The sequence below is a fragment of the Pygoscelis adeliae genome, unplaced genomic scaffold, assembly GCF_000699105.1.
Source record: "Pygoscelis adeliae isolate BGI_AS28 unplaced genomic scaffold, ASM69910v1 Scaffold63, whole genome shotgun sequence".
Lineage (NCBI taxonomy): Eukaryota > Metazoa > Chordata > Aves > Sphenisciformes > Spheniscidae > Pygoscelis > Pygoscelis adeliae.
In genome coordinates this window covers 3,025,907-3,042,475 of record NW_008824414.1, presented here as the reverse complement: position 1 = coordinate 3,042,475, position 16,569 = coordinate 3,025,907, and the positions used below count along the sequence as shown (strand labels likewise).

The window sequence follows — 16,569 nt, the reverse complement described above, 5'->3', positions numbered from 1 at the left end:
CTACAGAACTACCACAGAAGATAGCCTCAGTATACTCAAACGGCATCTACGCAGTTAACTACAGCATACTACACACAGATGGTCTAGTTATGGCGTCCTAGCTTCCCTAGCTCTGCATAGCACCACTTACACACCTTGCACAGCACTGAACTAAAGCAGCATATAAACTAATACAATTCCTGCGATGAGAAAAGGACTGAAAAACTATGGGATATGCCTTGCAACACTGCTGCTGCCACAGAATGCAGCAAGGAACCTGAGAATATCAGGTGCCAGCTAGCAGAATGACAGCAGTGGGCAACAATCCCTACCTGTGTTAAACTCAAGTTATGACGGCTGAATTCTTGTAGTGCTACAGTCAAGAATGAAGGCATACATAAATGCCAGTATCTGTTATTTTGATGAAGTAAGAGAAGACAAACTTGATCAAGGCAAACCATTGAAATATTTTCGTTAGCCTTGAAGAAGAAATGCAAAACAGTTTCCATGGCTTAAACACCAATTCAGCAATCTCTGCAGCTTGTCCCAGAAATAAGTCGCTATAAGCTGTAGGCCACATTAAGAAGTCCTCTTACACCAGCCCTTCTCCAGCATAACTAACAGGACGACAGTAAGGCTCTCAAGTAGACAGCACTAGGACAGGGGATCTTTGTCCAGTTCTCATGAAACTATGTTCATGAGCTTTTGCAACAAGAGACCAGTGGGGCAAAACCCACCTACCAAAAAAGGTAGGAAATAGTGTCAAATTTGTCCATATAACTTTATTATATTGAATCTTATTAGAAATATGAATCACAAGTCAAAGGTGCTCCAAGAGCTATCTCAATTTGAAAGGCAGCAGATACTCTCTCCTCACCAGCCTCTACAAATAGATGAGTTCAACAAAGTAAAGAGATTCACCTTATTTTCAACAGTGGCTCAACTCTTAGAATATGGTGAAATAAAATATTCAAAAACTCTTCTGGATCTGTGGGCGGGAGGAAAAAAAAAAAAGTCTTGTTAGTATGCAAAACCAGATACATTATTCAAGGCTGATTTTAAATGAAAGTTTTCAAAATTTTAATAGAAAAAAAAGGTTCATTTTTACAGCTTTATTATAATAAATAAGATTACGACAATAAGATTATGACAAACCACGAACATTTTCATGACACAAACCTCTATTTACTCTTTTGGTGTCAAATGGCCCTAATAAAAGACACAGGCTCAACAGGGTAACAAAGCTTTCCAGCAAAGATCAAAAAGATGCTCTGTATTTCAGAGAAATCATTTGGCGCCACACAACTTTTTCAGGAGAAATAAAAGCTTTCAAAAGAAAACAGTGAAACTGCAGAGAAGCAGTGAGGAGTAGTGACTTACATAGAAACCACACAATAGTACAAAGTTCATCTAAACTAGAGACCGAGTTCTCTAATCAAGAATGCAGCCAACGCTAGCTTCCCAGAGGTCTATTCTCTCCCAACACTGAGAGTTTTCTCGTATATTTCTCTTCCTGCCACTAACTGCAATAAATACTGGTTTTCAGCATTTAGCATTTACAGAGAAAGTAGTGTTCTCCCAAACAAAAACAAACGAGCTAAATACTACAATGCTAATTAATCATTATATGCAGCAGAAGATCAAAAGGTTGGGAATTGATTTTTCTAACATGACGGACACATTTTATTTCTTAAAATACTACATAACCATTGCGACAATGAAATGTTGTAGTGGAAAGATTATTCCTCAGGGACCAAAGTGACATTTTGAAAGACAACAAAAACCCCAGCCTTATCACAGTCTTCATTTCCGAGGAAGAGCCTTAGGTCTCCCCTAACTGCTAGAAGGGAGTTACATGGGCACAGGAAGGCAAGAAAAGAAATCCAGTCAGTGAAAGACTGTTACAGCAGAAACTGTACAGCTAGGGTTCCTTGCAGACCCGAGGAAGCAGAAAAGACCTTTTTACCACCCAACGGTCACTCAAATCTCTGGCAGAGCTATTACTGCTACAGAGAAGTATTTGTGTGTTTTGTTCTGGTATAGTTATATAGCAAGGTATTTCAGTTCCTTCATATTATGATTCTTACAAATCTCAAAGAAAGGAAAACCTCCCCAGTTACCTTTTTCCTCTGAAGTGAATCCTGATGCAGCCTCAACTTTTTCAAGTATTTTCCTCAGTTTCATTATTTTTGTAGCACATACATATCCATATCTAAGATAAATGGGTTTAATAAGCTATTAGCTAGTTTGTGATCAAGTCAGAGAAGCAGAAAAAAACCCCCTCTTAAATGCTGAACTACAGGCTCTCAGATCCTTCTTTAACTGTGTACAGTGTTTCTTCAAAACTATGTACTGACTCCTCATATTCAATCTGACTTCCAGTTTTTTTAATGCAGTATAAATTTAGTGCAGTGCTCAATGTTCTTGCATAACATTTAAGAGCTCTTTTTAAACATTAACTTACCAGGATAACTGTTTCCTGATTTGTCAGTCAATTTCTTTTGATTTCACTCTAATTTACACCACTTAATACATCATTTTCAGAATGTCACATAACAACAGCACTGTGGAAGTTGTTAACACAAAAAAAATTTTCAATATTTGAGAAAAAGATACAGAACTGTATTGCTGACCTAAGAAACTGAAGTTTTGAGCATTCAATCTTTTCCTCTAAAACTTTACAAGAAGTTCAAAGAAAGTTTTAAGCATGATGGAAAGGCAGGAGAAGTAAGACTTCCAGTCTTCTCAGCCATTTGAGATTTCTGCTACTTGGTGTGTATCTTACTACCTATACCACAGAACCCTGGAACACACCAGGCAAAGTACACACACCCTTACAAGAACAAGGGTTCAGAAGCCATCATTTTATTCAGGAATCAAAAGTAAAACTTTGTGATAAATTGTTCAGTGACAGCCCACAGAATTTCAGAACTACAATTGTATTATTTGCATGTTTAAAAAAAAAAGCTAAAGACAAATAACTTTTCATGCAGATTTTTGCCTTATTTCCTTTGTTCATTGTGCCTAAAAAATTACAAAGCTCTTGTTAGTTCTTTTAACAAAAGCGTTTTGACCACTTGTAGACCACATGTAAAAATTAATGAAACTTTTAAAGCCCTGCCAAACCTATCAAATTGTGAAATTCCACATAAGATAACCCAAATGCTTTTCTTGTCAAGAACAGCATTAAAAACATTCCAATACAAATGCTGTGAACAAACACAACTTGTATTCATCGATGCTTTTGTATTCATACCTATACAAATTTTACAATACCTTTATGCTGATCGCATTTCCAAATAGACTAGTGAAAATATTTTATCACCAAACAATGAATAACTATTTCCAGTTAGCACTGATTAAATTTACCATGAAGAACAAGTAAAAATACTCAAAAAACCACAGACTGGCAGCAGCAGCTAGCCAAACTTTTCAGGTTTGCAATAGGAACGCATACACAGCAGGATTTAGTATAAAATTTGTATTAGACCAGAAACCAGTTCATGTCTTTACTTACATTCTCAGAGGATTCACAATCTCTGTCCGCAACAGCTCTTGAGTCTCACTATAATACTCTACATCATTCTTTTCTTTAGGTCTGAGTAACACAGTGTCCAAAACAGAGCTAAAAGAAAACAGGCTACAAAGAAAAGACAGAAAAGGAAGGTTGTTTTGATTCTGGAAGATACAACCATTCAGATGCTTGAGCAACATAAGACAAACCAAGCAAAGCCACAGGAAGAATTAAACAAACTCAAAAAGAGATAATTATGGACAGAGGACAACACAGCTGTACTAAATAGTAAAAGTCCACTCTAACCCAGTATCCTTCCTGCAGCAGAGTACAAAACCAGTTGCCAAGGCAGGATTTTGCAAATAAGTTATAAGAGGTATTTCCCTCCCTCCACCCCCCAGCCTGTGTACTCTTTCATCCTTAAACCATTTACAGTCAAAAAGAGTATAGATACACAAGGGCCAGTACAATTTGGACATGATTAGCACTTCATGTTATGCAGCGAATGCTGCAGAACTTCTTCAAGTTGAAAGAGCACAGTAATGTGTCAAGGATTGCAGTGCATGACTTTGTAAGCTGCACACTGATACAGACAGACAGTCATGACAACAACGATCACGTGTTCTGCATTTCTAGCATAGGATGCCACTATACAAATTATGAACTTACCAGAATAAGGTGGAGTCTAAGTAACAGGAGTTGTAATGACCCTGGATACCTTTCTTCTTTCCAATCATTGTCTCTAAACCTTCTTTTTCCATTTTTGGAGGAGTGTTTTCTTCTACCACTTCACTTAAGTAACCTCCAAAGGCTGAAATTTTTTTTTTCAAAAGACACTTTAAAGCCTCAAATTTTATCCCCCTTGAGATTTTTCCTATAAATGTTTTACAGCTAAGTCGCTGCCTGAGTGTTAGCATTGCTTCTCTGGACTAGAATAGCATTTTATCATAGCTGAGACTCACTTGTCTTCCAGAGAGTGAACAAGGCCTTGCATTCCACTGACAATGCACCTTAGAGTGCTTCAGAAAGCCTGCAGCACTGAATTAATTTCATCCAGTAGGAATGAAGTTCTCTTCTCATTATAAATGCCCTGTTCACACTATCTTACAAGTATCAGACACTTTTTTCTTTGCTGTTGTCCCAGGCAATACAACATGACCCAAGAAATCTAAAATATTTGAAGTTAGAAAAAAAATTGAGTTTTTCACCACTAACTTCCACCATAAAAATACATGCTTTTCTATGCTAATACTCAGAAAAAAAAAATTTGACATTATAGAAAAATAACTGTATTTCTGATAAAGCAATCACATATTGCTGGAGTTGCAAACACCATTTTCAGCAAAATTGCTTTACAACTTCTGAAGTAAAAAATGTACAGCATAACAAAAAAATCCCTTAGTTTTATGAAATTTCTTTAAATATATGAACATTTTCTTGTTTTAAAGCCTAAAAAAGTAATCCATAGAAGCACTATGTTCTGCACAGACTGATCTTCTATTCATTAATCTCATTTAAGTAATACATGTACAGATTTTCAAGCGTTCAGGACAAAGAACATATTGCAAGAATAAATGAAACCAAAACCCAGGTCAGTTCCCAGCTGATAAATAAGTAATAAGCAGAAGCTCAGTACCTAGAGAGTTGCAGCGTTCAATCTGGTTGGAAACGGGCTGTAGTGAGGCAAACCTGGAATCTGGCCTGCAGCTTTTGAGTTTAACAAAAAGAGCTTTCTTCGGAGCACAAGTGAAGTATCGAGTTCCTTTAAATGTTCCGTCGGTACAACCTGCACATTCATCTTCCTGAAAATTCAAGTGAGAATTCACTATTTTTCTTCTTTCTAGAATTCTGCAGTAAGACATTTGATAAAGTATCTACCCATAAGTCACCCTTCAGGTGTTCTGAAGCTTGATATACAATGTTCCTGCGTTTTAGTACACAAAGCTTCAGCTGAGGTGTTCTTTAACTGGATTTATTGAGGAAATTAAGAGTCGCACTTTTTTCCTTCACACCTAAACTTTCACTCCATCCAAAATAAAACAAAAGTTCCATCAGAAGCAGCTTGGGGAAGGTGGGAGAGGAGAGTGAGAATTAAACCTAGTCACCATTAAGAACTTAACTAAGCTAGCTAGTCAGTCCAGATTCCTTCTGTAGTTAGAAAGAGCACACATGCACTACCGAGCACCTTTTAAAACTCAATTAAAATCACTAAGCATTGGGTAGTGTGAACACTTCCAGTGTGACTGTGGCCTGCACAAGAAAAATACCTGCTTCAGAACACACAAAATGTACATCACGGAAAGACAACACAAACTAGATATGGAAAATAACAAGTTATCATTATTTATCTTTGATAACATGATTTAAGGTATATTCTCTGCTTACTAACAATTGCTAGGTTTTAATGCAGGACTGCATGACAGGCAAGTCCAAGACCCCAGTTTAAGACAAGACATCCCAAGATGCAGTCTGAGAACACCTGTGGCAAACTATACCTTGAGCTTCCCCCAAAGCAACCAGAAGCATTGGGATTTTTTGTAACAGCTGAAATTCCAGTCACATTCTCACCTACTTCGCTGAAGATGTTTGTTGTTTTACATAATTGTACACTGCTTTATCTGAAATTTTATTGAACATTATCCCAAAACAAAGAATCCAATCTCCCTAATTGCGTACACATTAATTTAACCGATAGCCAACCACAACCTTGGCAGCAGCTGCCAGAGAGTAAATGTCAGAGCTTAACAGCAACTCATGTTTGCAGCAACTGTGAATTTACAAAGGGCCCACAGGAACACATAAAGCATATGGCTGTCAAATCAACAATACCACTACCATCGATTATCAAAACCAGTGTTATGACTCTGACAATCGTAACTCTGACACTGCCTGTTTGCTAGTATGCAAAAACCAAACAAAAAATTTATATTCAATAAAGACGCTTACAGCCAGGGCGTTTTATGTAAATCTGCATGTCAAAGAATCTTTAAATACAGTCGGCTTTTTTCAATTAACATCTCCATGATGTAAGCAAGGGGCACTCCTTTAAAGTAAGTGACTAGTCCTACAAATTCAATTACCCATTGTGACACAAAGACATCTCAGAGCCTATTAACGGCGTAAGATCTAAGGCAGCCACAAGAGTGGGAGCTCATCTGAGAATTTAGCTATAAGGAGATCACATGGCAACCTGTTTGGACAAATTCCTCCAGACTGACTGCTTTTGCAAAGTATACAGGCACCAACTCTCAGCAATAAAATTAGTAACATGTAATTAATATTTATATGAACTACAATTTATATTTACCAGTTCCAGTCCAGCTAATACTTCATTTACTCCAGGGGGCTGGCCAATCCAGCGGATTACTCCATAGAAAGGAGGATTTTCTTTAACTTCAGCCAAGGAACCTGCTTCAAGACCATGTGAGTTCCCGACTGGGCCTGCTGTTGATGGACTCTCCTGGTTAGCCGTAGTATTTACATCACCAATGACTGACTGAACGGATAAAGAGAGAGGACTATGTCCAATAGTACCATTAGTACTTGACGTTTTTGTCAAGCTAAAAGGGAGGGAGTGAAATCTGTTTTCTGTAGACACAGAGTTTGTTAAAGGTGGCTGCAGTGGTGGTGAAGAATGCCCAAATCCAGAAGATGAGTCAGTAAGTGATTTTGCAGGGTCTTCAGCAACTGTTAAAATCAAAATCAAGATGTTAGTAAATGTTGGGGGGGGGGGGGGGGGCCCCCTTTTTTAAACGGTTGGGGGGGGGGGGGGAGGGGTCCCCCCATCTTACAAAAGGAAAGACACAGCTATCAAACCAATGAAGTGTATCTCCAACCACATCTGATTTAATGGGTGTCCTGTATAGGAAGCACTAACAGCTGGGGACACGTAAGATGTTTGTCACTTGGCAACACTGAAGAGACAGAACTGGCTGAGGAGACACTGCTGTAGCCCTACCACTTTTACCACAACCAACAGACATGAACAGCACAGAGAAAGAAGATGTTAGCCAGAAACTACAGGAAGGTTTAGATTGAAAGCTTTTTTTTTTTACCCCCACATTAGAATTTTTCTTTGAATACAAGTTAACAGCCCCAAAGATTATGACTGTAATGGGCAAAACTAGGAAGAATTCATTGGTCAGTGTGACTGAGGAAAGGATTTCGTTCACAGCTTATACAGAGATGAGTAATTGCTTGCAGACATGATTTGCAAATGGAAAAGTGTTTATTCCCCTGGCTCTATCACAATATACTTTGGTTCTAACACAAGGAATCTATCAGTGTCTATAAAGAATAAAGGATTTAAATAAGTCATGACTAATGCAGTGCTTGATAAATGAGATCACAACTAGATGTAATAGCACAAGCATTCTGTATCTTCTCTCATCTCTCTACATGGTCTCTAACATACAATTGGTATTCACAGAGCAAAAGCCTCTTCTTCATCACCTCTTCACCCCACACTGTTTTATTAACTGAAGTTAATGTATAAAATTAAAAAAAAAATTATTTAATCCTTTACTTCCATAGTCCTTTCTAGATAGGATATTCACCTTGTTTATTTTAAATATTATAACGAACTAATTTTTAAACAGAGTTCCAAGTTGTTGGAACAACATCTGTTAGGCAACGAAGAACAATTTTAACCCATTTTCTTTCACGGTTCGTGGAATTCAGGGGCTACTACTGCTATAGGTTTCTATTGTAAATTAACGTTATTAGTTTAGTATTTACTCCTTCAGTCACTAAGCCAGCCAGCCAGCCACACTTTAGAAGCGGGGGGGGGGATTAGATCTGGAAGCAAATCAAGGTATACTGATCCTTTGGGTATGTGCACCCATACTTATAAGAATTGAGAGAGATTTTACAGAAATAACTTTAAGAAAATACTGAAAAAACATGTATGTTTAGTCAGATTGGGTTTTTTTCCCCCCTACTTCCAGACTGATTAGCTGGCATGGCAGAATATTACAGTTCCCTTAGATTTGTAACATTAGCTACAAAAAGACAGGCAAAATAAAATTGCTCTATATACTTGGCTGCAAGAAATATCTTCCTTCCAAGCCACAGCTTTTATTTTGCCTGCAAGACCTGTGCATTCCCACAGAGCTGCGCATATGTTGCCAAGAATGTAATCTCCTACATGCAGGATAAAACAACAGGTCGGTCAATTAAGACAGAGTATATTTCACGGGGGTTCCAAGATGCTTTTTATGATATAGTATGTCTTCTGCTAAGACAACACATTCCAACTTTTTAAAATTTAAACTTATACTTGTTTTATTTGAAGAACATCAATACACTCTAGTTTTGTTTTGCTTTTTAAATAAAGCGTATGCCTACATGAAAGACTATCATCTCTCTTTACCTTCATCAATATACCATGGGGGTTTTGTTTTCGTTTGAGGCTGAGAGTCAACTGATGAGCCATTTAACGTGTAGAAGACTTCAGATCTGTTTCTATTTCCAGGTTCAGAGGTAGATCCTGGAAAACACCACATACTGAAGAGATTATTCTCCATTTACAAAAGGTTAGCTACACTCTTCTTTCATAGTATAAATTCGTTACTATTATTTGAAGAAGATGTAACTGCCTTTCCACAAAGCAGCAAATTCTCCCATCAAAGCTAACACAGTTCTAAGCTTGCAACAAGGTACCAGTTTATCCCAAACCAGCTTAATCCTCCGAGCTGAAATTTCAGGTCACCAACCTGAAAAGAAGGCAGAAAATACCCCTCAAGTGCAAATTTTTCACTACTATGAATTATGGATATAAGGAAGCATTTGAGATACAGTGTACAGCAGGTATTTTTTGTTTTTAAAGCAAAAAAAATTTCAGAGTAGGCAAATAAATTACCCATCCAATTCCACACAGCTATAACTTGTGCCAACACAGAACCACAGTGACTTAAGTGAAGACCATCTCTGCGAGCATCCAATGCCAGGTAGAATGAAAGCTTACAGAATATACTGTCATTAGTATTTTACAAGCCAAAATAGCCACTAGTAAACTCAAAAGACACTGAATTTTGATTTCTGCCTTGGGGGGGTGGGGGGGGAATTTATTTCCCTTCCAGGTTGTTTTTCCCTTGGAGGATTTTTGGAACTGGCCAAAACCAGAGCCAAAAGAAGTTTATATTTCGGGAAACTAAATTTTGGTTTTGCATCACAGCAAAATTAACATATTCACTATTAAGTAGATCTGCTCCTGGGCTAAAAATTTGCAAGTTTCAAGTCCTGCAGAAGGAAGACAACAGCAAACTATATTTATTAAAAAAATTTAAAAAAGCCAAACACACACCACACTTTCAGAAAAACAGAATGCAGCCCTGAACTGGTTATACTAGACAACTAGGTAATACGCTCTTGAATTTTTGCTAAACCTCAAACTGTTTTTCATGAAAGTGAAGGTAATTTGAGCAGTCTTAACTTAAACTGTCTACCATTTTTATGATTAACTAAACTCATATTCACACTCTACTTCAGAGAAATTTATCTTGATATGAAATATCAAGATATAACTGAAATAATAAATAAAGTGATAGAAAAGGCAAGGCAACACTTCTTCCCAAGCAACAGAAATTTGTAATCTTACACAGGTAAAGAAAATCACTTCCCATACATACCTGTAGCCTTTGGCTTACTATGATTGAACAAGCTTTTGTCACCACCACCTCTTGACGTATAGGCAAGCTTGGGAGGTCTCCTGTCCTGTGACACAGTCTCTAAAACGTGGTATATGAAGAGAATATTAGCTTCCCTTTTCTACGCTTTTATTACATCACAGCAAGAAGTTCAACCTGAAACGTAACTGAACCAAGGTCTAGCATCGTAAGTTTTAAAGCTGAGTGGAGCAAAACCTTGTTTGGCACATAACCAACATTTTATGTATATAGGATCTGCTTCTATCACATCAGCAATTACTTTACTTTGAAGTCCACCATTATTTTTTGAACACATCAAATAGATTGACTTCACATTTTTCAATGTATGTGCACGCTTCCATTATGGGAAACAGATGTATGAAATTCTAAGCTTTGTTTTCTGCCAACACATCTACAACAAATGCTCTTTTCCCAAAAATGGAGAAGTCCCCATGAATTCTCCAGAGCAGACAGGCGAATTCATGCAAAAATGTGCATCTCAACTAAACCAACAAGTAGGAGGTGAACATAAAAGTTAGCCAAACTGAAGAACGAGGGAAACGGTTACAGACTACAGGCTGTACAAGACTGCACTCATTAGGGTACCTGTCTTCAGATAGAGCACAAACAAAAGTTTCACATGAAACTTTTTTCTTTCTTCAGAAGAGGAATTAGAGGACTGTAGTGGTTACAAGTTAACACTATTCAGTGAATTACTGCAGACAGTGAATTTTTCCAGTGTCTTGCCATGAATTTTCAAGTATTTACTCAGAGAATGCGTAAGTAATACTATCAATATATTTCAAGCACAGAAAGAACAGCTTTCCAATCCAAGATATTTAAACTCCTGGAGTAAATTGAACAACATTCAATAAAAAGATTCCCACTACAGACACTCACATTCATGAATACTATACAACTGTATAGTATTGCAAATCCTGTAATATTGAACAAAAGTCATGTAAAATTGTAAACCTTTTCCACTAGTGAGACTGTAACCAAAAGGAGGAGGAAACTGAAGAGAAGTGTAACACAGAAGGTTAAACTAATTCAAGTGAATTTAGGATAGTAATTCCACAATATTGTTTTAATCGTATAACTGCACCTAGGTTGAGATGTTATCAAAGTCCGCCTTCCGGTTAAGAAAGCAGGGCATACCTGGAATAACATCATTGATATGCAAAAGAAGTGTACTTTCAACACTTGCAAAACTGCACAGCTGTATTCCATTGTATCTTCCATCCCAGTTTCCAATAGGATTATCCTAAAAATAGAAAAACATGTTACATTTATCCCAAGAGAAGATTTACATCGTACAGAATACACACATGTCTTCAGGAACATAAAAAGTAGGAAAATGAGAAGTTTGACTTTTGACATTTGACATTTACTTTTTCCTGTAACAAGCTTTGTATTTAGAACGGTCAAACATTACAGTCTTTAAAGACAAATGCAAACTTAAAAATGCTCTTTTGAGGAATATTTCCTATTTTAACAAGCATTCCTCTACTAAAATCCATTATTTATAAACAAGTTAGAACAATTCCAGTGCATTGTTAGGCAACAGCTACTGCAATCAAGAAAATGGAAGCACCTGATCTACAAAAACAAAACCAAAACGCCCTTTAACCGCCAAAAATTTGAAAGCTGTTCATTTTAAAAATTTGAAGTTGCTAGAAATAATTTTTAATGACAAGCTTCACATTTTCTTGAACGATCAACTTTTGTACTTCAGACCCAGTATTTTTAAGGTAGCACAAAGTCAAACAAACCAAAGTTACATGAAAAAAAGCTTTTAAAAATAGCTAACAAAGAAAAAGGCATCCAGCCTACTTTTTTAAAAGGCAGAACAAAGCCAGTCTCACAAGACAAACACTCAACTCTATTACTTCAAGACTGACATCTAACATGGCAAGTAGCTCAGTGGAGGCTTCTCAGAGTAACCGGAGTATTTCTCCTGAACTGTTTAGCATCAAATAGGATACCATTTACCTGATGCCAAAATACAATTACCACCAAGGGGCATCTTTGAACACAAGTGTTTATTTCCCATTTTAGGTCAGCCTCCGCTGAAGTAGCTTGTGGATAATGTTTCTTCTTTTACATTGCATGTAATTTACTAGCTAACACACATGCAAAAGTTATTAAAGTCAGATTATTTTCTTACCATGTCCACTCCAACAACGTATCCTAAACTTTCGTTTCCTGGTAAGACATCACAGAATATAACTGTCCCATACTCTATACTCTCTCCTATCTTCAGAGAAACCCTGGAGTTGATCTCCAGAGGAGGAAGTTCTACCTGCATTGTGTCAACTGGAGCTGCATAGTCACTTTCCAGTTCATTGTCATCATCTTCCACCAGCTCCAGTTTGTCCAAAGCAACAAAAACCCCACAATCCTCATCACATCTGAAAAGCTGCTTGCCTTGGTACTGTCCATCAGTAAAGCCCTGACCACGACCTTCTTCCTAAGTGTCGGAGGAGGAAGAAGAGGAGGGGAAAAAAGAAAAAAAAAAAAAAAAAAAGCAGTGTATTTTGTGCAAAAGCAGACTACTACAAAAGCAGTAACATAAACCAGTGTTTTGGAGAAATTGCAGTAAGAATTTGCCTGATGAACTATCATTATATTGGGAGAATTCTATTGCTGGAATTTGTGGCAGATATACACACTGTCTATCTTAGGGGAATAAACAGTAAGATGCCATTAGATTAGAGAGTAGCTGCACGCAGAAGCCCTTTTACTCAGAGAAGCACGTTTTCTTCAGGTGCAAATCTCCTTTCCATCATCAACTTTTTGCCATACCAGTACAAGACTACTTCATACTAGACGTAAGGCTAAGCATTCAAAAATTCCACTTCGATGCCAAATAAAGAGAGCCGATTTTCAGAAGCACTTGGGCCTGATATTCCCTGAGGTTCTCGGTGGGAATAGCAAAGAATTTGGGAAAAGTTTAAAGAGTACTTTGAAAAACATACTTCTAATGCAAGGGTGGCACTCTCCTGAATCTAACCCTTCAAAAGCTTATGGTTGACATTAATTTTGCAGAAATATCTCACTAGGAGCAAACAACGGCAACATTCTCTATCTTAACTAGTTGCCATTTGACTTTCAGGGCTCTACAAAACCAGCAGCCCTAAAATCCAAGCCTATATTTATGGATTGTATCCTGCCACATGCAGGGAAAAACAAAGTACTCAACAGAAATCTGAGAGTCAGATATTTGCCATGATGGGGATATAAGTAATTAAATTCTTCTAGGCTGGAAGAGTCAGAGTATGTTCAAGTCTTTTTGCCAGCCCATGCACCTCATCAAGCTTCACTTAACGTGTAGAATACAAGGCTGATGTGATATGGTCTGTTCACAGGTATTTAATAACAATACTTATGAAAAAACTGGAGGTTACAGCATTTTTAGGGGTAATGATGCTTCTAGAAAAAAGAATTTATTATGACTGCCTCTTTAAACAGAAGATTTTTAGCTCATCTTATAAAATATATGTATGATGTTCCCCCATAGCAAGAAACTTACCAGCAACTCTACTCCGAAGTATATCCCTGTTAGGGACCTTTCTTGTAATAAGGGTCCTCTGAAGCGAACAACTCCAGGAAATTTATCATCTCCTGATCTCAGCTGTACTCTGACAGGCGAGCCAATATCTATTTGGATGCCTTTAGTTAACCTGCTTTTGCTTTTAAACAGACTGTATCTTTCCTCACAGTTAGTAATGGCCAAAAGCAACTCAGCTAGTTTTTCATTTATTTCTATAACATCCTTCTCATCCACAAACAGGATTGCATGAGGTTGTTCCAGAATCTTTAATCCAATCTGCAGTTTCTTGCCTTTACAAGGAATATTTCTGGAGTGTCCCACAGAAGAACGGTCTTGAAAAAACTGCCCAATGCTACCTTTGGGCACTTTCAAGAGCTTTTGAGTCTGCTTGTCTATGACACTGCATTCTTGAAGAAGCAAGTAAAAGATCCGCTTTCCCAATAGGAGGAACTTGCTTTTTCTTGACTCCATAAGCCCGAATTCATTGTGATCAAAACTTTAAAAGCTGCACAGAAGTCTTCAAGAAAAATAAGCTGTTGATTTCTGTGCACTGATCTTGACAGATTCTACTGGAAGGTCCAATCTTTGTGAAACAATGCAATATTCATTTTGCAAAGAACCAAATCCAGAGCAGAAAGCCTAGAATTTAAAAAAAAAAAAAAAAAAAAAGAGAGAGAGAGAGACACAGAAAAAGGCAAAATGAAATTGGGGAACTACAGCTAGTCTTAAGTAAAACAACAGAAAATCATTTAAATCTGTGACCAGCCCCACTCCTCCTACAGAATAAAAATAGTTCAGCAAAATCTGAGACATTGAACATAGTCTCAAAACAGCCATAGTACTGTTGATCATGGACATACCCATTTCTGCTTGTTACTGCTGTGTATTTCCTTTCCTCCTCTAGTTCCTTGAAGCAAGGGGCTATGGAAAAAATGTAACGAAATGCAAAAAAAACACACCTAAGTGAAAGGAAAAAGAAGTCTTAATTTCAGACGAACAGGAATAAATATCCTGCTCAAGTTTACAAACAATATTTTATGGAAGCTTTCCACTACAAAGATCTTTTCCCATGCTTAGCGACTACTTATTTCTGACAGCATACTGCATCCCGCATAACATTTTGAAGTAGAAAATTTTATCAATGTAATAGAGCAACAGAAAATGGAAACTTTAGTAATTTATAACAGCCATTTCTTTAAATAATAGAAATGGACAGTTCCAGTAAGCAATGAAAAACAAACTGTGCCAGCATTGCAACATGCAATTCTGAAGAAAAACCTGGAAGCTTTTCTTTTTATAATTTTAGAAAGGTAACTCACTTCAATGAAGTAGGAAATATATCACTTTCAGTTATTAAAATACCCTGGAAGAAAACACCTTAGTTAAACATCATCCTAAGAATTAAGAGTTCACAATCAATAAACTAAACAAGAACAATCAGAAAACACTTCATTGCACATGGTAGCAGATACAAAAGTAGAATACATACACACATATATGTCTACAGTTTAGATCATACTGCATACATGAAGATCTGCTGTACCTTAACAGGATTTATTCTTCTTCTAAAGATGACAGAAAGGGGTAGCATACAAGTTAAGAATATATCGTCATGTAAATTTTCCTGTTAGTAATCTGTGATGCCAGAGTTTGCATTCAGTTAAACGAGAATCTCAATGATTATTTATGGATTTAACTTCAGTAAATAAAAAGCAAATACTCTTTGTCCTTATGCCTCCTCTTGCTACTCTATTCCCTCAGATCTTTGCTCTGATGGCATTCAAATACCACAAAATCTACTGCTATTTCTCCTACTCAGTTTGATCCCAGCTTCAGAAGCTATCAGAAAGGAATCCAGTAGTACTGTAATTATTTTCATCACCTGTTTTTAAACAAAAAGAATATTTAGAAAACTCTTTCCCCCAAAGAAAAGTAATAACAACCACAGAATATCTGAAATTTATGCAAAGTAGCATCTTTCAGTCACTAGGAATTCACACATTTCCGTGCTGACTCGCTGAGCCTCCTAGTGAGGCTCTTGTACCATACAGCCATTCAAACTCTGAAACAGCCCGCTTCTTGTCTTCACAGATGTTACACGTGGGTGTCAATGTCATCATCACACTTTGACACTGCTGCAGCAGCAGCTGACAGGAATTACGTGGTTTAAAGTGTTTCCATCTGCAAAGTAATTAACATCTGAGGGACAGAATCTGGACAGTTTCAGACCTCACTGAGATAAAGTCTGGTAGACTATCAATCTGTTTGCAAGTTAAAAAATATTTCTCTTCATTTTCATTTGATACACATAAATAGATTGTAATGTTTGTTGATGACTAACAAAAAAGTCTGATATCAGTATCAGATTGAAACAGTAATGTTTTATACGGGAACTAATGAAGAACACAACAGGATCTTCCCCCCCCGCCCCCCAAAGGAAACATTATTAAATGACCATTAGTTTTTATCAGTCTACTCAGATATTACAATAGAGTTCCATCCAAGTTCTGTCTAGTTCCCTCCCCTTACTTTTTCCAGACACTGGGAAAAAAAACAGATACCGTCTTGTTCTTCATAGTTCTGTTTTACGTTCTCAGCTTTCAAAAGCTGATGCACTTACTTAACTTTCCTTTTTGCGAGCCATTCCACAAAGTTAATCAACCCCCAATACACTTCAAACAAGTATCACTGACATTACAGGGATCATGACCTTTCCTATTTCACTTTTAGAAATAATTCATTTTAATAAGTATGTATGGAAATAATATATTAACAGAGAAGTCTGTTCAAGAGCTTAAGAAAAGGCAATTTTTATTTTTTATTAAAATATTATTTATCATATCTATTTTTTTAATAAGTATACCCTGCTTGCAGGT

General features: G+C 37.0%; 1 protein-coding gene across 2 annotated transcripts in view; it reads right to left on the bottom strand.

Annotated features, from left to right (window-relative positions):
- CYLD (cylindromatosis (turban tumor syndrome)) overlaps positions 1 to 14,645 on the bottom strand; it is a 25,453-nt gene extending 10,808 nt beyond the window's left edge. The window contains exons 1-12 of one of the 2 annotated variants that reach the window (XM_009320781.1): positions 14,554 to 14,645; positions 13,673 to 14,332; positions 12,308 to 12,610; positions 11,299 to 11,404; positions 10,123 to 10,221; positions 8,865 to 8,981; positions 6,801 to 7,180; positions 5,130 to 5,295; positions 4,163 to 4,304; positions 3,497 to 3,619; positions 2,100 to 2,191; positions 901 to 967 (exon numbers count right to left, since the gene is read on the bottom strand). In XM_009320781.1, the coding sequence (XP_009319056.1) occupies positions 901 to 967; positions 2,100 to 2,191; positions 3,497 to 3,619; positions 4,163 to 4,304; positions 5,130 to 5,295; positions 6,801 to 7,180; positions 8,865 to 8,981; positions 10,123 to 10,221; positions 11,299 to 11,404; positions 12,308 to 12,610; positions 13,673 to 14,164 (2,087 nt within the window). In that variant the 5' untranslated portion in view covers positions 14,165 to 14,332; positions 14,554 to 14,645. The remainder of the gene's footprint in view (positions 1 to 900; positions 968 to 2,099; positions 2,192 to 3,496; positions 3,620 to 4,162; positions 4,305 to 5,129; positions 5,296 to 6,800; positions 7,181 to 8,864; positions 8,982 to 10,122; positions 10,222 to 11,298; positions 11,405 to 12,307; positions 12,611 to 13,672; positions 14,333 to 14,553) is intronic. The other variant, XM_009320782.1, reaches the window with a different exon arrangement.
- Between the last annotated feature and the right edge of the window lie 1,924 nt (positions 14,646 to 16,569).